This window comes from Desmodus rotundus, chromosome 11 (assembly GCF_022682495.2).
Source record: "Desmodus rotundus isolate HL8 chromosome 11, HLdesRot8A.1, whole genome shotgun sequence".
Taxonomy (NCBI): Eukaryota; Metazoa; Chordata; class Mammalia; order Chiroptera; family Phyllostomidae; genus Desmodus; species Desmodus rotundus.
This window is the reverse complement of record NC_071397.1, coordinates 1267182-1291714: the sequence shown is the minus strand read 5'-3', so window position 1 is coordinate 1291714 and position 24533 is coordinate 1267182. Positions and strand designations below refer to the sequence as shown.

General features: G+C 59.0%; 3 protein-coding genes across 12 annotated transcripts; 1 reads left to right on the top strand and 2 right to left on the bottom strand.

Moving 5' to 3' along the window:
* Positions 1 to 1026: 1026 nt before the first annotated feature.
* LOC112302138 (complement C4-A) lies at positions 1027 to 14603 on the bottom strand. 2 transcript variants are annotated; one of them, XM_024557718.4, is made up of 41 exons: positions 14446 to 14603; positions 14158 to 14356; positions 13749 to 13950; positions 13547 to 13617; positions 13378 to 13466; positions 13107 to 13189; positions 12820 to 12916; positions 12571 to 12676; positions 12319 to 12451; positions 11760 to 11875; positions 11469 to 11657; positions 11193 to 11378; positions 10872 to 11057; positions 10621 to 10779; positions 10220 to 10346; positions 9982 to 10056; positions 9534 to 9731; positions 9332 to 9443; positions 9170 to 9240; positions 8787 to 8926; positions 8464 to 8673; positions 8162 to 8213; positions 7972 to 8061; positions 7641 to 7850; positions 7417 to 7492; positions 7092 to 7248; positions 6881 to 6994; positions 6603 to 6774; positions 6068 to 6300; positions 5828 to 5995; positions 5416 to 5475; positions 4476 to 4569; positions 4198 to 4399; positions 4023 to 4113; positions 3835 to 3909; positions 2427 to 2529; positions 2260 to 2349; positions 2079 to 2177; positions 1852 to 1935; positions 1434 to 1566; positions 1027 to 1272 (listed from the first exon to the last, which is right to left on the bottom strand). In XM_024557718.4, exons 1-41 carry the CDS (start codon positions 14508 to 14510, stop codon positions 1131 to 1133), a joined length of 5259 nt encoding a protein of 1752 aa, XP_024413486.2. In that variant the 5' UTR covers positions 14511 to 14603; the 3' UTR covers positions 1027 to 1130. The 2 variants fall into 2 exon arrangements, with proteins under 2 accessions (XP_024413486.2, XP_045049056.2); XM_045193121.3 differs by lacking the exons at positions 14158 to 14356; positions 14446 to 14603 and adding an exon at positions 14042 to 14154.
* Positions 14604 to 15103: 500 nt separating this feature from the next.
* On the bottom strand, positions 15104 to 22597 carry WHR1 (winged helix repair factor 1). Of its 7 annotated transcripts, none has more exons than XM_053913916.1 (7): positions 21976 to 22159; positions 21730 to 21899; positions 17287 to 17382; positions 16866 to 17005; positions 15987 to 16084; positions 15736 to 15883; positions 15104 to 15531 (listed from the first exon to the last, which is right to left on the bottom strand). In XM_053913916.1, exons 1-7 carry the CDS (start codon positions 22073 to 22075, stop codon positions 15486 to 15488), a joined length of 798 nt encoding a protein of 265 aa, XP_053769891.1. In that variant the 5' UTR covers positions 22076 to 22159; the 3' UTR covers positions 15104 to 15485. The 7 variants fall into 7 exon arrangements, 3 of the variants coding, with proteins under 3 accessions (XP_053769891.1, XP_024413354.3, XP_053769894.1); XM_024557586.3 differs by having other exon boundaries at positions 21730 to 21866; XR_008425554.2 differs by lacking the exon at positions 15104 to 15531 and adding an exon at positions 16448 to 16732 and having other exon boundaries at positions 15835 to 15883; positions 15987 to 16164; positions 21650 to 21899; positions 21976 to 22596.
* DXO (decapping exoribonuclease) lies at positions 22296 to 24484 on the top strand. 3 transcript variants are annotated; one of them, XM_045193122.2, is made up of 8 exons: positions 22368 to 22427; positions 22612 to 22692; positions 22911 to 23012; positions 23268 to 23421; positions 23507 to 23726; positions 23843 to 23978; positions 24104 to 24198; positions 24283 to 24484. In XM_045193122.2, exons 4-8 carry the CDS (start codon positions 23382 to 23384, stop codon positions 24431 to 24433), a joined length of 642 nt encoding a protein of 213 aa, XP_045049057.1. In that variant the 5' UTR covers positions 22368 to 22427; positions 22612 to 22692; positions 22911 to 23012; positions 23268 to 23381; the 3' UTR covers positions 24434 to 24484. The 3 variants fall into 3 exon arrangements, with proteins under 3 accessions (XP_024413353.3, XP_045049057.1, XP_053769888.1); XM_053913913.1 differs by having other exon boundaries at positions 23186 to 23421; XM_024557585.3 differs by having other exon boundaries at positions 22296 to 22427; positions 22612 to 23012; positions 23186 to 23421.
* The last annotated feature ends 49 nt before the right edge of the window (positions 24485 to 24533 follow it).

The following is a 24533-nucleotide window of genomic DNA, read 5'->3' as shown; positions in this document are numbered from 1 at the left end:
CTCCACCAAGTCCAAATTCCAGCCTGAGGAGTCACATGCAGGGCCCCCAAACGTGCTCTGTCCCACCCTGGCCTCGGGCCTTTCATAGTCTCTTTCTCCTGCTTCAAACACCCTCATCTACCCCCTCTCTCTGCCCCAGTGCTCAGCCTTCAGAACCCAACTCAGATGTCACCTCTTCCAGGAAGACTTCCCTGCCCCCTTCGCCCATTTCCCCAGACTGGGTCAGATGCCCCAACTATGTGCTCCCCCACCTCTCAGAGGATGGGGACCGGGCATAGGGGGCATGGAGTAAGAGCTCCCCAGATTTCTGATGGATGGCTGAATGGCTTCCGGACTGCTGCAGCAACTTCATTGGGATGGCCTTGATGGGATTCTATGTCAGCCCTTAAGACTCAAGGGGTACCACCAAGTGGTGAGGAACTAGGCAGACAGGTGAGGAAGGTCCGCCCCAGTAGAACGTTCTCTTCAGAGTATTAACACACACAGCAAAGACAACTTTTTGACTTGTTTGAAATTAGTACCTGGAAGAAGAGGGCATCTGATCTGGGAATTACGCAACTCTGGGAATGTTTCCTAACACCACTGAGAGCAAGGCCAAGTGTCAACAGGCTTTCAACAGACCGGGCCTCGGCTAAAAGCAACAGCACCCAGAGCTGCCAATGGTGCCAGGACCCGCGAGAGACGTGGGCCAGACGGCGGCTCCTGGGGCAGAAGAGCTGAGCGCAGGCCCTGCCTGAGGACGAAGGGCCTGCCACGCCTGGCCGCCTGGGGCAGTGGGTGCCCTTCTGGAACGGTGGAAGGCAGGCCTTGGTGCAGACGCTGGGTCCTCAGGGTGCAGGCTGCTAGGTCACAAGTCTGCTCAGGGGGTCCTATGATGGACTGAGCTCCCAGCAAGTCATCTGGGAGGGGTGAGGCACCCAAGGTCACCCAGGCTCCCAAGGCCTAAGATTACGCAAACCCTGGCCTGGGCCCCAACCCGGAAGGCACGATGGGGACTGCTCTCAGTCCCAGAGACACACACAGACATGTTGCTGAGAAAGGCCTTTATTGAGTCTCTGGCCCTGCCATGGGGCCAGTCCAGGAGTCGCCTCTCCCAGGCCCAGGCTCCTCCTGGGGGATGGCAGCAGCCCTTACACCTGGCACCCCTGAGTGCCATACTCCTGAAGGAAGTCTTGGAGCTGGGCACAGGCTGCCCGCTGGCGGGTGCTCCGGCACAAGCGTTCCGAGGGCATCTCCTCGATCCAGCTATTCGAGTCCAGCAGGTATTGGGGTCTGTGGGGGCAAGGGACAGTCAGCAGGGGTCCGGAGGATGGGCAGACAGGAGAGCAGAGCACGCGGTCCCTGGCTTCCGAGGGGCAGAGCCTAGGTACTGGGGATCCGTTCCCTCATGAGGTGTGAGAACAGCAAGAGGCTCAGGGGCCCAGAGAACTCACTGTCCCTTGAGGTCATTGGTGGACCCATCCAGACCCATGATCAAATACTCTTTCCCGGGTTCCAAGTGAAGGCGGCAAGAGTCTCGAACCAGGAAGTTTCGGGTCTGACCAGCAGTGGCCTGGGCGTCCTTGGCTGTGGGCAGACGGGCCCAGAGCTGTCAGAGGGGAGGAGGAGGGGCAGGGACAGCAAGGGGCCAGGGGCTTTGCAGACACCCTCCCACCCCCACCAAACCCTGTCATTCCCAGCAGGGTGCTGCTTTCCCACTTAGGACACTCCCAGAGCTTCGAAGAGGCCGAGGGGATCTAAGCGCAGACTCTTCGGAACTTTTACTATTCCGGGCAGCCAGGCCCCAAGCCCAGACCTCAGCTCCCCTCCCCCCACCCCGCCCCGCCCCACCCCTGCCCTGGCCCGTCGTACAGAAGTGCAGGACTTGGAGGACACTGGTCTCGAAGAGGCGGAAAGCAGCTCTGGAATCTTCTCGGAGAACCTTGACCTGGAAGCCTGTGAGGGAGTTCAGGGGAAGGAGAGGAAGGCGAGTCACCCGGGGCTGAGGGCTGCCAGCTGCTGTCAGAGGAAAGAGGCCGCCTGCAGGCCTGCGGCAGGGGCAGCACAAGCAGAGGACGGAGGACCAGGGGGAGACCGACCGTAGTCCACGCGGGGATAGTAGCAGGCGAACTTCATCCTGTAGCCGTAGTCTTCCGCCAGCCCCCGCTCCAGGGCCCGCCGCTGCCGAGGGCACTTCCCTGAGGTCAGGAGCCAGGTGGGACAAGGTCAGCCCCAGCAAGCGCACCCCCCCCCCAGCCCGCCCGCAGACGCTGGCCTCACCCTCGGCACACTGGCAGACATCCGCAGAGCACAGTGTGGACAAGAGCTTGCTCTTAGCTGGCGCCCCGTAAAACACAGAGCACTTGAGCTCTGGGGAAAAGCAGAGGACAGTTAGGGCGTGAGGCCCCCTCGCTGCTTCCCAGCCCCCCGGGGCCCGCAGCACTCACCGGGGTTGTAGTAGTCATACAGGACCGCGCTGGCGGGCTGCACCAGCCCCACGGCCACCTCCTGCACAGCCCCGAAGCCCACACACTCGCGAGCGGTGGGGACCTGGCACGGGGAGTGAGGGGTCAGGGGCCGCTCCCCGGGCCCTGCAGGCCGCTGCGTTTCATCTCCTTGGCCTGCCTCTGGCTCCCACTGGTCTCGTCTTGGGTGTCCTTCACCTTTTGCTGCCTTCTGGCTGCCAGAACTCTAAAAACTGCTCCCAAGGTCTCCGCTGACCTCACTGCCCAGATAGTGACCTCAGCCTGGTCTCTCGTCCCCAAGAGCCTCCGCAGAGTGTCCCATCGTGGACACGTTCTCCATGCAACTTTCCCTAAACTCAGGGTTGGCTTCTGGACCATCCCTGCTTCTGGCCTGGCTGTTTCTGACAGCCCATCTTCCTGCCCAGAGGCCCGGCCCAGCCCCGGCTCTCCCTTCCTCTGCGCTCCTCTGAACGTCTCTGCTGCTCCCTGGCTTTCACCAAACCCTCCCGGGTTGACTCAGAAACAAAACTTGGAGCTTTATTCCCGCATTAGGATTTTTGCAGGACATATAAATTCTTCAAATCCGCTCTGCCTGCCCTCCAAACCCACTCACCCCCCTCACAGCCTCGCTTTGTCACTGATGCAGCGAGGGCCTCCCTCACCTGCCACAACCTATGGGCAGGTGCTATCACTACACCCACCCATTCCCTGGGAACCGCCCCTCCCGTGCAGGCCCGCCGCCCTCTCCCCATGCCCACACTGTGCGGCGTGGCTGGCACCTGCCTCCTTCCCTCCTCAGCTGAGCTTCTGCACAGTCGGCTCCTTCTTTCCCAGTGTTTAACCAGATTCCCCTGCCTGGCTTCTCGGCCAACAGGGTCTGGCCCCTCTTCACATAATGGTGGGGAGGGCACCTTCCCCAACCCACAGACCCGAGACTGACAGTGTTACTGTGTCCACAGCCTGTTTCGCATTTTCTCCAAGACATTATAGTAAACAGTCCAAACATTTTCGAGGGCCTTCAGAGGACTGATAACTCTTTGATTTAGCCAAGTAGGCACAAAGACAAAACCAACTCATCTACGACCAACATCACTTCATAAGAGAAAATAGACTTTAATATGAAAAGAAAAAAACTAGGAATGTCAATAAAAAGAGAAACAAAAGCAAATCCTCGAGTTGAAAACATTCAGCTCTCTGACAGACTCCCTCTCTGGCCGTGCCCTGCTGGCTGGCGCTGGCCCCCAAGCACCCCCCGACTCAGCACCTGCCCGCCTGGCCCCGCGCCATCAGGCGCTCCCGGGGAGCCGCAGCTGCAGCGTCTCCTGGGAACCTCGGGGCATGTGCACAGTGAGCAGTGCCATGCACGCCCCGGCCCTCACCCACTGCTCACCGAGTCGAAGTACAGCAGGACGTGGGGCCCCTCGGTCTCGAAGTGACTCACGTAACGATCAGAGAGGGAAGTCAGCTGTAAGGAAGGAGAGGGTCTCAGGGACGTGGCCTTGGGCCCTGCTGTGGCAGGGCTCCGTGGATGGAGGGGCTGCAGGGACGGAACTAGGCTCCTGTGGGCGCGCGCCACACCTTCTCCAGGTCAGCCCGAAGGGCGTGGAATCCACTCAGGAGGGTGACGTCTGCGATGGCCATGCCCGACAGCCCCACCTTGCTGTTCCGCCTGCAGAGAGACGTGCCCTGTGGTCTGGGCCCCCCCGCGCCAGCTGGCAGGTGCCCCCGGCTCCGGCCCTGCCCCCCGGCTCACCAGATGCACACGGTGTACTGCACTCTGGCCTCCTGCTCATCCTCCGCCTTGGGCGCCTCCCTCCTGCGGCGGCTCCTCCGCCCCTCAAACAGCTGCAGGGGGGTCACGGGCTGGGAAAGGGCCCCCGGGTCATCTCTGGCGAAACCTGGACTCTCTGCGTCCTTATAGTCCTCGTAGTCCTCGTAGTCCTCGTTGGCTGCCACTGCGTGCGGAGGCATTGAGACTGGGCCCCTGGCACCAGCCCCCAGAGGCCCCGTGGCCCTGACCCCAACACTCACTCGTGTACTCGACGTGGCCCATGACCGTCACCTCAATCTGAAGGTCCTGGCAGGTGGTGTTCTTCATGTCCAGGACATTGTAGGTACGAAGGACCTGGCTCAGCAAGGGGCATAGAGACAGCATGAGACAACTGGGGCCACAGGCCTCTCTCCAGAGCCAGGCCTAAGGGCATCTCCCTGGGATAAGGGCTTTGAGGCCTTTGGCCCCTTCCCACCCTCCTTGCTGACCAGTCCGCAGACATGAACAGCCCGGTGTCAGGCTAGATGGGGCAGCAGGGGCTGGCCTCAGAACTGGCACTGGTGGACTGTGCAGGGGAGGCTGCTAGGAAAGTTCAGGAAAGGCTTCTGGCCAAGGCTCGAGGGAAGAGAATGTTTGCCACATGGGACAAGCAGCGAGGAGACCTGTGTAGGCAGGCACACCTGTCTGGCCAGGGAGGCGGGCAGGGACCCAGCCCTGTGCAGTGTGGGCAAGTCTCTGATCTGACCCGTGTCCTCAGAAGGTCAATTTCACGGCGCTGTGGACAGGGACTCAGAGGGGTGAGACTTGGGTGTGGGAGAAGTTCCAAGACTGTTTTAGCCCCGAGATCAAGTGAACAAGTGATAAGGACCCCAGGCAGGAGGGGACAAGAGGGGCAGTTACTGGGGCCGTAAGAGGGGCTCAGGAGGGAGGGGCACTAAGACACCTCCAGAGTGACAACCGGAAGGGGCCGTGTCACACAAGGGGACACAGGAGGGGCCTGGGCTGAGCACCGAGTGTGTGGGCGCAGCCCTGAAGGGTAACAGAACCCACACGAACTCCAGGGGGCGGAGACCAGAGTGGAGGGCGAGCTCCCGGACCAAACACCAGCCCTGGGGTGTCTTCCTCCATCTGGCCCTGAGCTCTGGGGAAGACCCCAGCTGCTCCCTGCCGGCCAGGGCGCCCACCGCCGAGGGCTCTCACCTTCAAGGTTCCTTTGGTGTTCCCTCCCACCTTCACATTGATCTTGCTGCCCAGGGAAAACTGGCAGGGACAGAGGAGGGAAAGGACGTCAGGAGGGCACGGAAGGGCACACTGTTTATCGTTCCAACGGCCCTCCTTCTTAAAGACCAGCCCGCCTCTCCCCACCCCTTGCTTCTACAACGTTTGCCCCCTCACGCGCCTCATCTCACTTCGGGCCCTAAAACCCTCGGGGAGACTGCACGCGTCACTTCCAGAGGACAACGAAGCGCGGAGGCTGGCTTTCCAGCTGGCGCAGCCAGCCAGTCTTTCCACAAGGGAATCGGGGCTGGCGGCTAGGGGTGCTGCAGGGGCAGGGGACTGGGAAGTTCTGGCCCCTCGCAGCAGGCCCAGGTGTCGTGAGGGTGTGGCTCACCTGCAACTCCTCCTCCTGCCCCTGACTTTGGCGGGTGTTCAGTTGCAGCACGTAGGACTTGAACCCATTGCGACCCACAGAGCTGAGGGTGACATTGAGCTCCCTCTCCTCCTCAGTGTGGGAACTGACCCAGTACGCAGACAGTGCATCCAAGGCAATCACCGTGTCCTGCGGAGGTTGGACCAGGACTCAGGCTCGGTCTCAGAACCGCCCACACCGGAGTCCCAGGGCAGCCCCTACCTGGGTGCTGCGGAATCCCCCTCGGAAGCTGCCCTGGTGGGTGAGCCAGGCTGCAACCTGGTCGGCCATCTCTGCCTTGCCCTCCCGGAGCAGCAGGTGCAGAAGGCCGTAAGCCGTCGTTTCAATCCACAGGGCCGGGGCCTGGGGCACGGGGTTTGCGGGGCTGTGAGGGGCCGGGGTGGGCGACACGACATTGCTCTGAGAATTGATGACGGTGCCCCAGTACATGTGCTCTGGAAGGGAAGGGAGACCCACCGGTGAGCGGGCAGGACCCTGGTCACCTGGCCCCTCACGTTCCTGTCAGGTTTCTCTAACTCTGCCCCCGTTCCCCCCGCAGGTGCTTTCACTCGCTCCTCTAACTCTGCCCCCCTTCCCCCCGCAGGTGCTTTCACTCGCTCCTCTAACTCTGCCCTGTCCCCCCTGCAGATGCTTCCGCTTCCGGGGGCCTTGGTTCAGTCTTTGCCTCTGGGCATAGGCGGAGGCCCCCCGGCCCCCCAAGCCCCAGGATCAATGCCAGCACCCCCTCGGCTCCCACCGCCTGTCTCCTTGGCCATGGCCATGAGGTTGTTGTGGGCCACATCCCGCAGGCCCACAGGGGCCTTGGTCAGCGTCAGTGCGTAGGCTGTGATGGCGGCTGCGTGGGCACCCAGGAGCCCGGCAGTTGCTTTCGTCCCCAAAAATGAGCTTGCGTTTGAGATGGAAGTTTCCTAGAAGAAGGTGGGGAGGAAGATCTGTGAGCTGGACGCCTAGGTTCCTGAGGAAAAAGAGCGGGAGCCGGGGGCCAGCGAAAGGCAGACACGCGGGCGCCCTTACCACTCTCTGCTTCAGCTCTGCGTTCGTGTCCTGGAAGATGGCCAACCCATGGTGAAGGGCAATGACCACAAAGGCCGTCAGGGCCACAGTCTCATCACTTCCTACCAAGCCCCCCTGGTTGGTTCGGGAGGAGAGGAGATGTCAGCCTGGAGGGGTCAGGGGCCGGGAGAGCCCCCGCCCGTGCTCCTCGGCCCAGCCTCCTGGCCCGCACCTGCATGCCCCTGTGGATAACTGGACAGGGGTCCTGGAACGAACCGTCAGCCTGCTGCTGGGACAGCAGCCACTTGGCCGTCTCCTGCAGCTTTTCAGGTGAGTCACCCACCTCTTTCTGGGCCAAACTCAGTACCTTCAACACAAAGGCTGTGAGCCTGGGGGGGGGGGGGGGAGTGACAGTTGGGGATAGGGACTGGTCCCTCTAGGGAACACGGCCCCTCTCCCCCAGAGACCTGGTTAGTTGCCCTCCCATTGTAACCTGGCTCTGCTCCTGGCAGCCCAGCCGCCTCTCAGAGACCCAGAGCCACGCTTCCCAGCCTCACCAGGTGCTGCTGTCCCGATGTAGCCATGCCCCATAGGAACCGTCTGTTTTCCGAAACTGCTGGATCCGCATGTAGCCTTGGAGAGGAAAGGCAGCTGCTATTTGTGCCCACGGCCACGCTCCCCGTTCCCATCGGGCACCCCCTCATCCCCGCACCAGCCGCCTGGGCTGCCCACCTTCCGTTACCTGCCCGGGCCCCACTCCCGCTTGGCCTGCACCCAGAACCTTTCTGGATAAGATCCACGGCGTGGTCCTTGGTCTCCGGGGGCAGTCTGCTCCACTGCTCTGTCTGGTCCAGGTAGCGGGAAGCAGCCAGCGTCGGAGCCAAGAGGACCATGGTTTGCTCCCCGCAGCCAGTGGGAAGCTTCAGGAGGGAGGTCAGGCCTTCTGGTGACAAGGCTCCCTCAGAGCCCAGAGTGTCCAGTGGGTCTGAGGCTACAGGGGAAGGAGGTGGTCATGGAGACCCTGGGTCGGAGGGTCACGGGGCCATGGGACCACACAGGTTCCACATGAGCCTGAGGGTGGCCACTGGGAAGGGGCTGGAGGACATTCCCACCTCTGACCCTGACGTAGCTGCTGGAATCTCCATCAGGGATGATATTGGGATCAGAGCTGCCAGGAATTTCCAAGGTCCGGCCTCGGTGGTCTGGGAAGATGGGGTAGTCGTCGGTCTACCCTGGTGTCCGCGTCTCCCTCCGCCCACCGCCCCCTTAGAACACTGATGGCAGGCGGCCGCGGCCACTCACCCAGGGGATTGAGTGCATAGACTAACTCTTCCGTGTGGCTGGCTCCTTCCTTCTGTCTCGGGGGAAACAGGGCTCTGAACACTGACCGCCCCGGACCGCAGCTGCCCCTCCCCGCGCAGACTGCCCAGGACTTGGCGTGTGGGTTTCAGAGACAGAGCTGGGTCAGGACTGTAGAAGCGGTCAGCGGACCAAGGTGTTGGGTTTGGTATTGGGCCTCTGGCCTGGCCAGCAGATAGGGTGCCAGGGGTCAGGGCATAAATCTGGGAGCCTGGGGGGTCTGGCTTCCGGGGTACTCCATTCACCTCAATTTTTAGAACCTTGGACACTGCGTCCCCTACAGGGAACTCCAAGGACCCTCGAGCCACCACCTTCAGGGACACAGCAGCGGCCGCCGTGGGCACCACAGAGAAGCCAACGGGCCGGGCGGAGTGTGCGGGCACCAGCACCTGCTGGGCCAGCCCTCCGCCTCCAGCCAGGCACAGCCCGTCCACCGGAGACACGTGGACGCTCACCTGGGGGCAGGAAGACGGGAAGGGCCAGAGCCCCAGTCTGGTAAGGCTCTCCACCCCTCCCCTGCCTCAGCTCCCACAGGCCCCCGGGGACACAGGCTCCCAAGGGGCCTCACAGTCAGGCTTTGACCCAGGTAGTTGTAGAGGACGGGACGCAGCTCCAGCTGCTCAAAGCGGCGAACGGAGACCGGCAGGCGAAGGTGCAGGTGGAATTGGCGGAACACCCGGAGCTGGGCCGGTGCGGCCACACACAGGCCTGTGCGGGGAGGGGCGTGGGGAAGGGGCAGGACTCGGAGGCCTGTGCGTGTCAAGGCCACAGGGTGCGGCTAACAAGGGGTGGGGGTGCCCCACCCCGGGCCTGCTCTCTAGCCTGCCAGCCCTGCTGAGGGCAGAGCAGGGTCCCCCACGTCTGCACCCCTCTTCCGTGCAGTGAGAGAAAGGGAGCTGGACGGAGGGGCGTGGGAGAGGGGGGGCCGGAGGCCCAGCACAGCAACCCCACCTGTTGTTTTGGACAGGCTCACAGCGTGGATTTCCCACGTGGTCAGAGAGTCAGGCAGCAGCTGTGGCATTCTGTGGCAGGAAAGGTGAGAAGCCTCGTCACAGCCTGGGCTGGCCCCGGACACCACCCTGGGGCCGGGCCAGGCCTGCCACACGCCCTCACTGGAGGAAGTGGTCCACGGGTACCACTCTCCACAGCCAGTTCTCCGGGAAGAAGCTGCGAACGAGGATGTCGTCTTCATCCATCAGGTCCTCCTCCTGCAGAGTCTCCAGAGCTGGGGGACCACCGTGGATGGGGATGAGGAGGTGCCCTGGTGCCTTCCCAGGTTCCCCAGCCCGCCGCCCAGCCCCTCCCAGCGACTCACCTCGGGCGAGGCCCCCCTGGCCCATGGCCCGGGTCTTCTTGCGCAGGTCCTCAGCAAACTGGCAGCAGGACAGAAAGGGCTCCCGGCAGGCCGGCTGAGGCACGCGGGCCGCTCGCTGCTCACAGGAGCGGGTCATGGGCAGCCGCGTCAGCCCGTCCTGGCAGCAGCGCCTGGCTGCTGGGGAAGTGTACTGGCCCACTGCAGGGCCCGCTGGGGGTGAGTGCGGGAGACCCACCTCCCCCGCACCCTGACCTCTGGAGACACAGGACTCTCCAGAGAGGCCAGCGGAGAGAGAGCTTCCTGCCCACCCACTGTCAACCCCAGAACCTGGGTCGCTGGCCCTGAGTTCCATAAACTGGCTCGCTTGGGAGCAGAGGAGCCAAGAGGCAGACCCCTCCTCCTGACGTTCGGGCCCAAGTGGATAGCTTCATGGGCACCCACAACTCACACTTCTGATTAATCGCCTTCTGGAAGCTCACGTTCCTCTTTTCCCGGGCTCTCTTCTCCTTGGGGCAGCTCAGACCTGGTAGAGAGCAGGAAGCTGTGGGGTGTGTGGCCTCCCACCGCCCCTCCTCGCTCCCCCTCCCAGGCCCAGAGCTTGCCACCCCTCCTCCTATCTTACCCCTCAGGCCCCTCCTCCTCCCCTATCTCCCCACCATCCACCCCACTTCCCCCTGCGGTCTCACCCCTTCTGACTGGAGTCCAACTGTTTCCATCAGAAAAGGCCAGGCCAGCTGCCTCAAATACCTGGATGGCACTGTCCCCACCCCCAGGGCCACAGCTGAGGTCATAGCTGTTCATCACTTCGAAGACCTAGCAAGAAAAGGCAGGGATGTGGCAGAGAGGAGAGTGGCTTGAGGGGCAGGACGGGCTACGGGTGAGAGGGCAGGGGACGGGCAAACACGAGAGACAGACAGGGGAGGAACAGCGACCACAGGGCCCACAGCTGGAGGGACGGTGAGTTGGTGGGCGGCCAGAGTGAGGTCCAGGGCTGGGCCGCAGGCTCGGGGCTCAGGGCTCTGGGCTCCGGCAGCGGGAGAACGCGTCACAGAGAAGAAGGGCAGGCGGGGAGAGAGTCTTAACGAACCTTGCCCATGTCAAGGGGCTTGTGGGCTCTGCCACCCACGGCGTACAGAGCCGTGTCCACAGCTCCCAGCGCCACCAGGGCTGGAGAGTCCGTGCGCAGCTGGAGCTTCACGGTCTCCCCAGGGCGGTAGTCCCTGCGACTGTCCACGCTCAGCTCCAGCTGGCAGAGGCGGCAGGTGGGGCTGTCAGAGCGGGGAGAGCTGCTTTTCCCCTTTCTCTGGGCCACCCCATCTCTCCCGACTGGTCGGTTACCTTGCCCTCACAGGCTCCAGCCTGGACGTCCACTCGCAGGGAGTTGGCTACTGGGAGGCCTCTGTGATAGTAGAAGGCCACAAAGTAGAAGGAGGGTGCCAGGCGGTGGTCCACAAGCACAGGGACCGAGGTCAGGGCCGTCCTGGGCTCTCGACTCACAGACATGATCTGGCCCCTGGACAAGATCTGGGCAAGAGTGGTCCCCTCTTCACTGCACTTCCCCAGCGCCGAAACCACTCCCCACCAGAGGGCGCTCTCCTGCGTGAGCCTCTCCCTGCTCCCTACCCCCCTGCCCTCCTCCAGAGCCCAGCTCATGCACACCATGTAGTAGTAATGAGAGAAGCTGGGCCCGCTGATCCCCATGGCCTGTAGGTTGAGGTGGACAGTGTCCCCAACTCGAGGGGACTGAGGATCCAGCCGTTCAATGGACAGAAACCCAGGGCTTCCTGAGGGTGGGGCTCGCACGGTGAGCTTGGCTGTAGCTGGATGCGGAGAGCCTGCAGACACCTGGAGGGGGGGCCGCAGGACCGTGGGTGCTCAGGAGCCCAGCCTGCCTTTCTCTCTCTCCCCATGCTCCCCTGCGGGTCAGAGTCCTACCACGAGCTGCACTTCTGAGGTGGTCTGGGGGACATTAATGGGAATGATGACTTGGCCTCTCCCATCTGTGTTTTGCGGAGGCAGATGTATTGCAGAAGCAGAAGCAGAAGCAGAACCAGTGAAGAAAGTGGCAGAAACTTTGACGGGAATGCTGGAGGCAAGGGAGCCTGACACATCCCGGACCAGGGCCTGGGTGGGTGGGGAGGGGCAGGTCAAAGACAGTGGTCAGAAAGGCCTTGGGCCCTCCTGACGACCACACTCCCCCCAAGCCCCTGCCCTTGCAGAAGAAACCTGCAGCAAAAAGGGCGCTCCAGGCACGAGGTGCCGCTTGGTATGGCTGAGGTCCAAGGAGAAGGGAGATGACACGAAGCGCCAGGACGTGAGCTCTGCCTCCTCCATCTCTCCCCCTGCGAGACAATGGGCAGAGAGGTGTTGGGGTGCAGAGCCCGGAAGAGGGGCAGGAGAGCAGAGGGAGGCAGCTCAAAGGCTTCCTGCCCGGCAAGCCCCTCAGGGCACAGGCAGTCTCCCATTTATTTCTGCATTTGCTGAGCCACACAGGACCCCATGTGCAAATGGAGCATAACATGTATCTGCTGGGTGAATGGACGGAAGGACAGGTGGACGGATGGACAGATGGGTGGAAAGAAAATAAACTGCAACGGGGGAAGGTGCTGCTTCCCCAGAAACCACCCAGAAGCACAGGTGCAGAGAGACAGGCTCCTGGGTCTTCTGTGGCTCTGGGTCCCAGACAACGGTAAGAAAGTTGGAGGGTGGTGTCAGTGCTGGAGAACCGAGTCAGCTCAGAGGTCAGAGGCCGGAGCTGGGGTCGTCATCGGGCGAAGCTGCTCACCTGGAGACTCGATGATGGCTGCTGCCACGTAGAGGCGCAGCCCTGGGAGGTCAGCCTGATGAACGTTAAGCTTCTCCAGGGCGTCCTGAACCTCCGCCCGCGAGAGGGAGATGTGGCACTGGCCCTCTACCAGCTAGGGCAGACAAGGCAGCAGAGCCTGGGCTGACACCCGGGTCTCCCACCTCCCGTCCTCTCCTCCGTCCTCCCTCCCGCCCCTCACCTCACCCTCACACCTCCTGCCCCGCTTCCTACCTTGGTCTGACTCTCCAGGCCCCGAAGGAAAGTCTTGTCACCACTCTCATCCAGGAGCCCAAAGCGCACGTATGCCACCCCCTGCACCGGCTTCCCGTAGACGTACCTGTGGCCACGGAGACATCGGGCAGAGGCTGCTGGGAGGGCTGGGGCCAGTGATGGAATGGGGGGGGAGGAGGGGCAGGGAAGTGGCACGTTCACTGAACAGGCCACTGAATGAGGAGCCCTGGGAGCGGGGCCCAGGGGTACCTGGCCTGGATGCCTAACTGGATTTCATCAAGAATGCCAGGTGCTGTCAGGATGTAGGGCTTTTCAGGAATGATCTTCACCTCGAAGTTAGGAAGGACTGACCCAGGGCAAAGAGGGAGGTGAGTCAGGCTCTAATGGAAGGGCCCTTTAAAGACCACCACCCCCCGCCCCCGCTCAAGGCGGCCGCACCCCTATTTCCCTGGCCCTGCCTGCTCCCACCACCTCTCCCTCAGCCCTTACTCCCTGCAGGAAAGGGGCTGCTTGGCCCTCACATCTCCAGCTCTCACCGTATTTCTTCACCTCAAACTGGGTGCTGCTGTTGGATTCCAGGCCGTCTGAGAATCGGGCTGAGATCTTCCAAGTCCCTGGCCTGAGGACGGACAAGGGAGGGACTCAGCCCACTTGTGCAAGAGGGCCTGGGGCAGCCAGCAGCCCAGCCCCCTGAAAAAGGACTCTGGAGCAAACTGGAGGCTCAGGGAGCTGGGGTCTGACTCTGCGTGTTGGAGGACAGAGCAGGGGACCCAGGGATGGGGTGGGGCAGCTGAGGCGAGCGCTCACTCCGCGATGTCCGGGATCACGAAGTCATCCTGCAAGATGGACGTGGGGATGTGCACCTGCCTCTTCCGCACGAGGAGGCCGTGAGAGTTCTGCAACGGGGGGAATGTCGTGGGTGGAGGTCAGACCAGCGGCCCCAGCTGGTCGGGAAGGTCAGAGGTTGCGGGCTCACCTCCACAGTGACCGTGAGGGTGTCCGTGGATGGGCGCATCTTTTGGTCCAGAGCGAAGACCCGGTACCGAACTGGGAGTGGAGGGTGAGAGGTGAGCAGCAGCCCTCGGGGGCAGGGGCGGGGGCGAGGGGAGAACAAACATTTCCTAGGCAGCCTTCCCCCTGCAGCGCACTCTCTGAGAGTCTCCTGGGCTGAGACTCACCCCGCTGGCCAGGGTTATAAATGGGCTGGTCGGTCTGCAGAAAAAGGTGCCCCCGGCGAGAGGAGAAGAGAAGGTTGATGCCCTGAATGTCTACGTCTTTCAACAGAACGCTCTTCAGCCATGGTGACTGGGCCACGAGCTGGACCTGGGGGCCTCCGAGGAGGCTTTTGAGGCCACAGTTCTCAGCATCTCTTGGGAATGTCTGTCAGGAAAAAGGGAGGGAAAGGAAGTGGGTCAGAGACAGAGCAGAAGGAGAAAGCCAGAGAGGCCATGACCGAAAGGGGGAAGGAGACCTTTGCGTGAAAGGAGCGATGGGGAGGGAGGCCCACGAGAAGACAGACTTTCGCAGAAGGCAGAGGGGATGAGTGGGAGGCGCTGAGAACAGCAGGAGGGAGTGGCATCCAGCTACCTGGAGGCTGAGGAGAATAAAGTCTTTTTCCGAGGTGAGGATAAAGTCCACCTTCGGGGAGCAGGGGATATAAACTTTGGTCGGGTTTCTCAGGAACACTGTCCCTTTTACTTCCTGTCCCGGGGGAGCATCCTGGAGCTGGAGCCCCACGGACAGGGGGACCCCCAGGTGAACCACAGAAGGAGAGAACAGGAGCAACCTGGGGAGAAGTCAGGGTCAGCAGCCGGCCTCCCGTCTCCTCCACCCCTGCCCCCCAACTCTGCAACCCTGGCACCCTGCCTCCAGCACCTGGGCTTCTGCAGAGAGAAGGCGAAGAAGCTGGACGCCCAGATCAGCCCCCAGAGGAGCCTCATGACTGGAAGACCCCACAGGGATGAAACAGGTCTGTTTGTCGGCTCCTTTCTGGCTAACCTCGGGCTTGAAGCAGAGTTGACTCTGGACCTTGCTCCTCCCCGGCCCAGCTAAGCTGGGGAAATCACGTGATAGCCCAGAATCGCAACTGGCTCCAGGCCCAGTGTGGGGGCGGACCTGGGTCTCTGAGGGAGTGGGGGAATCACAGCCGAGTCACGCCCTCCCTTAGCCCACCTCATCCCCGCACCCTGGGCACCCCCACAGGGCACGTCCGGGTGAGTGTGCGAACATGCTCGGTACAGGTGGGCGCAGCGCACAGCCGGTAAACAAGGCTCCTTGTCCAGGCCCCAGCACAAGGGGAGGAGACACTGGCCTCTTCTGTAACCCACAAAACCCCATGGCATCAGGCCTTTGCTCTTCACAGGCGGAGATAAACTCTGCTTAGATCAGGCACGCCCTCGCCTCCCCACAGGGAAGACTGACCTCAAGGCCCCTTTTCCTCTCCCGACAACGAGGCCAGGCCCGCGTGTGGCCTTACCTCTACCCCCAAACGAGAAGCACGTATCACACTACACAAGACACCCAGGCAACGGCACCATCAGAAAGACTTTATTTGGCAGCTTCAACCCAGCACGTAGGGAAGAGAACCCTGCCCTCCCTCACCAGCCTCCTCGGAAACCCCACCTTCCTAGCCCGGGACAGGTGACACCTTGCTGCAGGAAAGGCAGCAGCCATGGCCTTGGCACGCCCTCTGATTCCACCTCCATGGAAGGGCAGAGAAGCACACCCAGACCCCACCACTGGCTCGGGGCCCAGGGCAGCAGCAGCAGTCACGTCTGACATCACATCTCGCGAGTCCAGCATTCAACGTCCTAGGCCCAAGATTTCGCAAGGTGACCCTGTCTTGGCCACCCCTGGGCAACACTCCCGGCCCTCCTGCTCCGCTGCGGGGCGGTCTGCCACGATGAAGAGAATCCTCATGTCTCTGGCAGGCGCAGGAGGGTTCCAGAAGTGGTGGAGACGCTGCAGGAGAGAATGACATGGTGGGACCCAGACACACAGGCCCAAGGTCTGGGGAGAACCCAGACCTTGGCCAGGGATGTTCCCGGATTGCAAGGGAGAGAAGAGCCGGGCTTCCCTAGTGAGGAAGGCAAGAGTGGGGAGGAGACCCGACTATGCTTTGGGTCACCTGTCTGTCAACTGCCAGAGGCTGGAGGCAAGACTCACCAGTCCACCAGCTGGGCCCCGATGAGGTCGTGCACATGGTAGGCAAGGCCGAGCTTCACCGAGGCAGGCGCCCGCCGGCCCAGGAGCTCTGGAAGGAGGAGCTCCCGGTACTTGGCCTTCCGGACCATGCCGAGGACAGCCTGGCGCCCTGGAGGAGAGATGGCACAGGAGTGCAGACTAAGGCCTGCAGGCCAGAGGAGCGGCTGCAAGGTGCTCTTGAGGGGCTGAGGGCTGAGTTGCAGACAGGGTACCTTTAACAAAATACTTAATGAATCTCCCAGCTCCAGGCACAGCCAGCCACCAGCTCCCCGCATCTCGAACAGTGAAGATTCCAGCGTTCACCAGCTGCCTAAGCAGGTGGGAAGCCAGGAAAGATGAGGCCTCGGCTCTGAGAATCCTCTCTCCTCCCTGTCTGCTAACATTTGGATCCTGTCTCCAGAAACACGAGCAACCAGGCAACGGGACTGGGTAACAGATACCCACCCCCCGCCCAGCAGTTCTCTGACCCATCCCCCTACCTGACTGCCCTTCCCCCACTCTCTACCTGCTGCTGGTTCCCCAGGACTGCCCTCAGACGCCCTCCCTGACCACAGGCCATGACACCCTGTCCCACCAGAAATAAGGGTCTTTTCTCTGCGCTCCTGCCACTGGCTGCGCACTCGCCACAGCCCCTCCCACATCTACTGAGTTCAGAAACCACCTGCCCACGCACCGGGGGTCACAGAGCAGGGAGCCAGAGCCGGGCACATGGATGCCGGATGCCGAGACCTGGCCCCCACCCAGCTCTGTGCTTCTGAAAGCGAGCCTTTGGCCCCTACCACGCCTGTTCTCAGGGTCAGGGTGATTCACGTCGGGCGTTCGTGGTCCCTGCAGGCCTCTCTGGGTGCATCTGGTTAGCCACCCCGATGGCCTGAATTTTAATCCAGGGCTCTTTCCAATGCCCCAGGTAGGACAGGTGTCTTACTTCAGGGGAGGAATACAAATTTAGATCATTGTACTAAAATAAAAAAAAAAAAAAGTAACCCTTTTGGGCAGGTTCAGCAGAAGGAAGAGGAGGAGGCTGGATGGGAGGGAGGCGGGGAGGCGCCAGATGCCTGATCTGACTGGTCCCCCAAGTCCCCAAGTCTCACGTGATCTCTGTGTCCGAGAAGCCAAAGGTCCGTGTCATCTGGTCCTGCTGGAAGCTAAGGTCCCTACAGGCTGGAAGCACCGAAGCCAGAAACTTCTGCACAGCCCCAGCATATGACCGCCCACTGCAGGCCTTGAGGACCTGGAGCCAGAGAGGAGAGATGGTGTGCACCCCCCCAACCCCCCAGTGGCCTCCTCCCCAGGACACTTACCGGCAGGTGGGAGGCAGATTCCCTTCTGCTGGGTTCCTTCCAGCTCTCCGCCTTTCCTACCCCCGCCTCCCTCATATTACTACTCAGCAGAGCCCTGTCCCGTGGCCCTGTGAGCTGCAGAGTGGCAGAACTGCCTCTTCTCTCTCTACTTCCTCTCCCCAGCCTCCCTGCCCGCCCACTCCACCCCCGAGACGCACGCAGTCGCACGCACTCTGGTCCTGTAGTCCTCGGCGAGAATGATCCCGTGGGCGTCCAGGTCGAAGCCAAGCTGGACGACTCGGATCTCCCCCTGTTCCTGCAGTTCTTTCTGTCTCCAGAAAGATGGGAATGGAAAGGCAAGTGTCAGGGTAAGATGCGCCACCAGCCTCTGGGCACCTGGCCCATTCTGGGGAGTTTTCCTCCAAGTAAAGGAAAAGCTGTGGGGAGCGAATCAGGCGAATCGCCAGAGAGTCTCTCCCAGTTGGCCGCCACCACCTCGTCTGTGGTGTCAAACTATCAGTACACACTTTCTAGGACCAATCGTATGCCTGACACTAAGATAAAGCAGTGACTGAGACACAGGCCCTGACCGTAAGGAATTAACAGTCCAGATCTGGGGTAGGGGCAAGTGGAGAGAAATACAAGATAAAATGCTTAAAACAAATAGAAATCAACCAGGACTACTGTTTCTAGGAATACAGCTAGAACCAACCTACCTGCTAAAGATTAATTAAAATGCTGGATAAAATATTATTTTTAAAATTGTTAAGCATCAAAGAGCTCACAAAATAATACGTGAACAAAAAGCTTCAGAGAAGTAATTGGAATGTGGAAGACACGTGATGATTTGGGCAAATCTGTCCAGCACAGTCAAAAATAACTGGACACACAAGGAAACAAATTCAAAACAGACAATAGAAACACCCCCCAAAGACATGTGATCAGGGAGCTATCAAAAACAGACTATTAAAGCTCTGGCTGGGTAGCTTACTTTGTCAGGGCATCGTCCTGATACGCCAGGGCTGCGAGTTCAATCTCCAGTTCGGGCTCATACAAAAAGCAACCAATAAACGCATAAGCAATTGGAGCAACAAACCGGCATTTTCTTTCTCTCTCTCATCAATAAATAAAAAAATATTTTTAAAAGCCCCTCAGTTTACAATGCTGAAATAAATAAAAGCCAAGATAGAGTTTTTCAGCAGGAAATTATAAAAACTGACATGACAGTCCTGGCTGATGTGGCTCAGTGGATTAAGTACTGGCCTACAAACCAAAGGACCCTGGTTCAATTCCCAGTCAGGGCACATGCCTGGGTTGCAGGCCAGGTCCCCAGTAGGGGGCGTATGAGAGGTAGAAACATTGATGTTTCTCTCCCTCTTTCTTCTACCCTTTCCCTCTGTCTAAAATAAATAAATAAAATCTTTTTTTTTAATTACCTAAAAAAAAATTGACATGATATATTTTTAAAATCCACATAAAAATTCTAGAACTGGCAAGTGCAATTAAGGACTCAATGGATGGGTTTAATGAATTAAGACACAGCTAAATAAAAAGCTACCAATCTGCAAGACAGATCAAAACAATTAACCACACTATAGCGAAGACAGTCAGAAAGACGGAAAATGCAGACAAGAGACTCAGACTTGAAGGATAAAGAGAAGGTCCAATGTATAACACACCCACAAGCACAGAAGTGTATTAACCCAATTCCCATTAACTCATAGAACAACAGACGAAATGATCAGTGAGGAACCCGAAGACTTCAACAGTAACACCAGCTACTGAGAAATTAATGACTGAATAATACACATTCTTTTCAAATACACATACAATATTTAACAAAACTGACCACAAAGGACGAAGCAAGTCTCAGTAAGTATCACAGGAGTGAAATCATATGTTCTCTGGCCACAATATCATTTATGCCAGAAATCAATAACAACAAAGTAATAAAAAATGTTTAGAAATTAAGACATACATTACTAACCAACCCAATGAATCCAAGAAAAAAAATCACAAACCAAATTAGAAGGCATTTTGAAATGAATAATAATGAAAACATATACCAAAACTTGGGAGATCGATAAATCTCCATACTTAGTGGAAAACTACAGCTTGCCGTGCACTTATCTATTAGAAAAGGAGAGAATAGCCCTGGCTGGGTGGGCGAGTGGGTTGGAGCATCGTCCCCTACACCAAAAGGTTGAGGGTTCGACTCCCAGTCAGGGCACGTACTCAGGTTGTGGGTTCAATCCCCGGTCGGGGTGCGTACTGGAGGCAACTGCTCAATGTTTCTCTCTCACATCCATGTTTCTCTCTCTCCCTCCCTCCCTCTCTCTCTAACAGCAATGAAAAAATGTCCTCAGGTGAGGATGAGAGAGAGAGAGAGAGAGAGGATAAAAATTCATAAAAAAAAGAAGTAAAATAAACCCAACAGTAGAGGGGAAACAGATTAACGAAACAGAAAACACGTGAACAAGAGAGCAACGAAGCTGTTAACGCTAAAAGACCATGAACATTAGTAAGTCACTGGTGAGACTGACCAAGAAAAAGGGAGGGGAAATCTATTGTTCTGCAAACAATAAAGAGACTGCAAACTTCATGCCAATAAATTTGAAAGTTTAGATGGAACCAACAAACTCCTAGAAAAATAGAATTTTTCCAAGTGAATAAACAAAATGGATAGATTCTTAAAATGGAAACCTATGAAAATGAACTAACTACAGCTACCGGCGACAACTTGGAAGAATCTCAAAAATATTTACCTAGTGGAACAAGATACAAATAAATACATTCAGTGTGACCTTGTTTATATCAAGTTCAAAAGCGGGTAAAGCTGCGTTTATGCTGTTCACTGATGAACACGTCCACGGCATGATGAAAACCGAAGGAACAACAGTCAGGCCAGTCAGGGAGCAGCCACCTTCCAGGGACACAAGGCATTCTGAACGGAGAGCGCGGTACGTCGGACGCTGGCGTGTTCTATGGTCTAACTCGGGTGCTGGGCAATGGGTATATGCTTTGTAAATGTTCTTTAAATTGTGTGTGTACGTGTTTTTATTTTCTTTGGTGCCAACTTCTAAAGATTTTTAAAAATGCAGGCTCACACCAGTAGATTAGACTAAAAACAACAAGTGCCATATATACATATATATATACACATATATACACACACACACACACACACACACATATATGACGGTGCTTCCACCTGACTCACTTCCTCTTGAGACTGGGGTCAGTCCCATCTTCCCACTCTTCCCTCTTCTCTCTCACACGCTGCCGTATTAACCTTCTACCTGCTACACCCCACAGACAGATGTGGGACCTTATTTTTCGTGACCTCTTCACAGACCATTGCCCTGAGTCACAGGTTTAAAAGCGCCAAATACCCCACCTTGTTGAAAATCTCTACTTTCACAATAGGCCTCCTCCTGGGTTACCCTAACTCTAGCCATTCCTTCTCAGCCTCTTTCCCAGAGGCCTCTTCCTCTGCTTTCCCCTTACATCAGGGGATCTCGCATAGTAAAGCACATTAAGAATCACTTGGGGCAGTAGTTCAAAATGTAGATTACCAGGTCCTACCGCAGGAGATCTTAATTCATTAGCCTGAGCATTCTTGAAGAAGCAGCCCAAATAATTCTGATATAGAACCCAGGACATACTCTGAGAAATAGTGCCTTAAATATTGGAATATCCCTGCACTGTGGGTCTGGCCCTATAATCTTTCACTGTGAACCTGAAGTCCTTAGCCATGGGCCTCAGAAGATCTCTTACACACCTTCCTCCCAAATTGCACGTGTACCTTGTATACATGTGGCATGTATGCATTTTTTGGTAAAAAGAGCCATTTCTTTCATTATCTTCTGAAGTTGGTAAAAAAGTTAAAAACCACCCCTCTACTCGCTCTTCCCATCCGATCTCACCCACATCCGAAGGCTCTGAACCACCTCTCACTTCTCGATAACTTCCAATTCTAAATCACGGGCCCGGAATTCTATCCAAACCTCCACGTGCAACTGTCTCCTACACATTTGCTTTTGGACTCTCCACAAGCACCTCCAACTCAACTTGCACAAAATCAAGACCATCATTTCCGCCCAACAAACCAACGGGCTCCTCTATGCACTCCACCAACCAACCTCTCAGTGTGTCATCCATAAAATCTGAGAGTTATCTTGGATTCCTCCCTCTTGCCACTTCCTCCCTCCCCCCCCTCCCCCAACCTTCTCCCGTCCTACTACACTGCCCTAATTTAGCCTTCACCAGTTCCCAGCGGCAGTTTCTTGGAACTGATCTCCCTGCCTCATCTCACTACCTCTGAACCACACAACACACCGCTCCGTCTCCTGTTTAGCGTGCTGTAAGCTCGTCGGCTTCGGTGCAGAGCAGACCCAACACTGAGGCTCAAGGCCTGCTGTAATCTGACGTCTGCCTGCACTCCCAGCACTGCAGGCCCCACTAAGCCCGACAGTTCAGTTTCCACAGAAGCTTCGCTCTTCCACTTCCATAAGTCATGCTCCCCACCGCCTGCGCGTCCCTTAACAGGGTCTGTAGCATTGTCCCCGGCACCGCAGTGCCTTGCCCCAAAAGACCTAGGCTTGCTGAATGGCAGGATGGCCGGCGGAACGAGAAGCCGAGTGCTGCTTCGGTCGCTGGCTCCGACGCCCCTCACCAGCTGCCGGTCAGCCGCCGTCCGGTCCGGCACAAGGCTGTACACCTGGCTCCTGAGTGCGATGGGCGGCAGCGCATCCTCGAACAGACCTCGGGGGAACAGCCGCACCAGCTCCGCCACTGCCGCGCGCGCCGACCCTGGGCAGAGAGGCCCGGTCACCGGGACGTGAACTAGGGCGGGGGGACGCTCCCGGGGGTGCCGTCCCCCCGCATCCAGGGCGAGCGGAGGCGGGGCCGCCGCGGTTACCTGCCTCGCCCCTCTCAGGGCCTCCCCCTGCAGGCCCCCGTTCCCGCCGCTTCTTCAGTCCCAGCGTCTCCGGGACCAGGCGCTGCCTCTTTCTGCTCATGGCCCGGGACCCGGTGGGACCGCCGAGGAGAAAGTGCGGAGGAAGCGACCAGGAAAACAGACTTCCGGCGCGGAGCAGTGACGTCTCCCGAGACTGGGCGGAACGTAAGCCGGGCCCCGCAGCGTCCCGCGCCCGGCCTGCGAGGGGCGGTGCCGACGGGGGGCCTCGGGTGCTCGTGTCTTCGGAGCCCGGCAGTGCCGCGGGGCGAGGGGGCCGCGCAGCGACCGACGTCCTGGCACCGGGGGTTTGCTCGCCTCCGTCGCTGAGCGATTGCACCGTCGAGCGCCGAAACTTCCTGGGCACCCCTCTTCGACTTTGGGTGTCCCTGCCGGGACGTCGAGGCTCTGCAGAGGTGGGGGTTGAGTTTGGCGGGCTCGGAAGTAACCAGATCCTTGATCTGAGCCCAGGCACCCTCCCTAACCTCATCGCCTTGGCGGTAGAGGGGTAGGGCCAGGGGTGCACCTGGCGGTGGTTGGGTTTGAGGGCCGCGGCCTCAGGCGACTCGCTTAGTCCCGACCCCGAACCCCATTCTCCAGGTCTCCTTTATAAAAGCCGGACTTCCCCCCACCTCTCGGGACCTCATGGAGCCCAAAGGGACCAAGAGAGGAGCTGGGAAGGTAGAAGTAGCTGAACCTCAGAACAAACTCCCCCGCCCAGCCCCTTCACTACCCACCGACCCTGCCCTCTACTCGGGGCCCTTTCCTTTTTACCGGCGCCCTTCCCAAATGGGCTGCTTCTCCCTGGATGCCCAACGCCAGTACCATGGAGATGCCCAAGCCTTGCGCTACTACAGCCCACCCCCCACCAATGGTCAGTGCCCCAACTTTGACCTCAGAGACGGATACCCTGATCGATACCAGCCCCGGGACGAGGAGGTGCGAGAAGGCCTGGACCACCTGCTGCGCTGGCTCCTGGAGCACCGAGGCCAGCTGGAAGGGTGAGCAGAGCACAGCGCACAAGTAGATGCAGAGACCTGTGGCTGCCCCCTAAAACTAGGAAAGCCACAGTTGGAGGGCACTCAGTCCTCTGAAGGAACGTGGGCTGTTCTTTGCGAGAGCCAGCTGCGCTACTGTTTTGTCAGACGTTCAGCCTCTAACTCCTCTCTCTCAGGGGTCCAAGCTGGCTGACAGGGGCCACAGTGACGTGGCGGGGGCACCTGACAAAGCTGCTGACCACACCTTATGAACGGCAGGAGGGCTGGCAGCTGGCGGCCTCCAGGTTCCAGGGGACGCTGTACCTGAGTGAGGTAGAGACGCCAGCCGCTCGGGCTCAGAGGCTTGCCCGGCCACCCCTCCTGCGGGAACTCATGTACATGGGGTACAAGTTCGAGCAGTACATGTGTGCAGGTGAGAGTTGCCGCTGCTCTGCAGCCCCTCCCCCTTCCCCAGAGACAACGCCCCCACTCCTGCTGCTGCTTCTCTCCCTGTACAGACAAACCTGGAGGCTCCCCGGACCCCTCTGGGGAGGTTAATACCAACGTGGCCTTCTGCTCTGTGCTACGCAGCCGCCTGGGAAACCACCCTCTGCTCTTCTCAGGGGAGGTAGACTGCACAGACCCACAGGCTCCGTCTCCACAGCCCCCCACCTGCTATGTGGAGCTCAAGACCTCCAAGGAGATGCACAGCCCTGGCCAATGGAGGAGTTTCTACAGGTTCAGGAGGAGGGTGGGCAGGGCAAGAGCTTAGGACTGACAGCTGGGAAAGGGACTTGGGGGAAGAGGCGGAGGATGGAGGTGTGGTCCCACTGACACCTCATCTTTCCTTATAGACACAAGCTTCTGAAATGGTGGGCTCAGTCATTCCTCCTGGGGGTCCCAAACGTTGTTGCTGGCTTCCGTAACCCAGAGGGTTTCGTCTGTTCCCTCAAGACCTTTCCCACCATGCAGATGTTCGAACACGTCAGGGTGAGGCGGTGGTGTCGCGGCCCCGATGCCAAGACCACAGGTCCATTGTCCGGGGCAGCGGTGTGCGTTCCCCTTCCCCCACCCTCGCCCTCACTCATCTCTGCCTCCTCCTCGTGCCTCTCCAGAACGACCGTGACGGCTGGAACCCCTCTGTGTGCATGAACTTCTGCGCCGCCTTCCTTAGCTTTGCCCAGAACACCGTCGTCCAGGATGACCCCAGGTGAGGCATTCAGCTCTAACCTTCCCTTTGGGTCCCGCAAGCACTGCCTCCAGCCCTCAACTGGCAACTCCGTCTCCTCCTCAGGCTCGTCCACCTCTTCTCCTGGGAGCCCGGCAGCCCAGTCACAGTGTCTGTGCATCGAGATGCACCCTACGCCTTCCTGCCCACGTGGTACGTGGGAGCCATGAGTCAGGACTTCCCATCGACCCCCAAGACACCATCCCCGAAAGAATGATACTTCAGGGCGGGGGCTGGTCCTGTCTCTGCGGAGTTAAAGGCATATTTCCAGGTGGTTCTCCCTCTTGTGTCTCTCAAGCTGAGTCAACCTCAAGCAC

Excerpts from the sequence above, each read along its gene's own strand:
- LOC112302138 (XM_024557718.4), bottom strand. The coding sequence starts at position 14,510 with ATGAGGCTCCTCTGGGGGCTGATCTGGGCGTCCAGCTTCTTCGCCTTC. Across the intron at positions 10,347-10,620 it reads AGCCCCTTGACATGGGCAAG|GTCTTCGAAGTGATGAACAG; the intron begins GTTCGTTAAGAC and ends TTTTCTTGCTAG. Across the intron at positions 5,476-5,827 it reads GGCAGGAGGAGGAGTTGCAG|TTTTCCCTGGGCAGCAAGAT; the intron begins GTGAGCCACACC and ends TGTCCCTGCCAG.
- WHR1 (XM_053913919.2), bottom strand. The coding sequence starts at position 22,501 with ATGAGGTTAGGGAGGGTGCCTGGGCTCAGATCAAGGATCTGGTTACTT. Across the intron at positions 21,900-21,975 it reads CCCTGAGAGGGGCGAGGCAG|TTCACGTCCCGGTGACCGGG; the intron begins GTAACCGCGGCG and ends CCCCCGCCCTAG. Across the intron at positions 17,006-17,286 it reads CCGAGGACTACAGGACCAGA|GTCCTCAAGGCCTGCAGTGG; the intron begins GTGCGTGCGACT and ends CTCTGGCTCCAG.
- DXO (XM_024557585.3), top strand. The coding sequence starts at position 22,657 with ATGGAGCCCAAAGGGACCAAGAGAGGAGCTGGGAAGGTAGAAGTAGCT. Across the intron at positions 23,422-23,506 it reads CGAGCAGTACATGTGTGCAG|ACAAACCTGGAGGCTCCCCG; the intron begins GTGAGAGTTGCC and ends CTCCCTGTACAG. Across the intron at positions 23,979-24,103 it reads AGATGTTCGAACACGTCAGG|AACGACCGTGACGGCTGGAA; the intron begins GTGAGGCGGTGG and ends GTGCCTCTCCAG.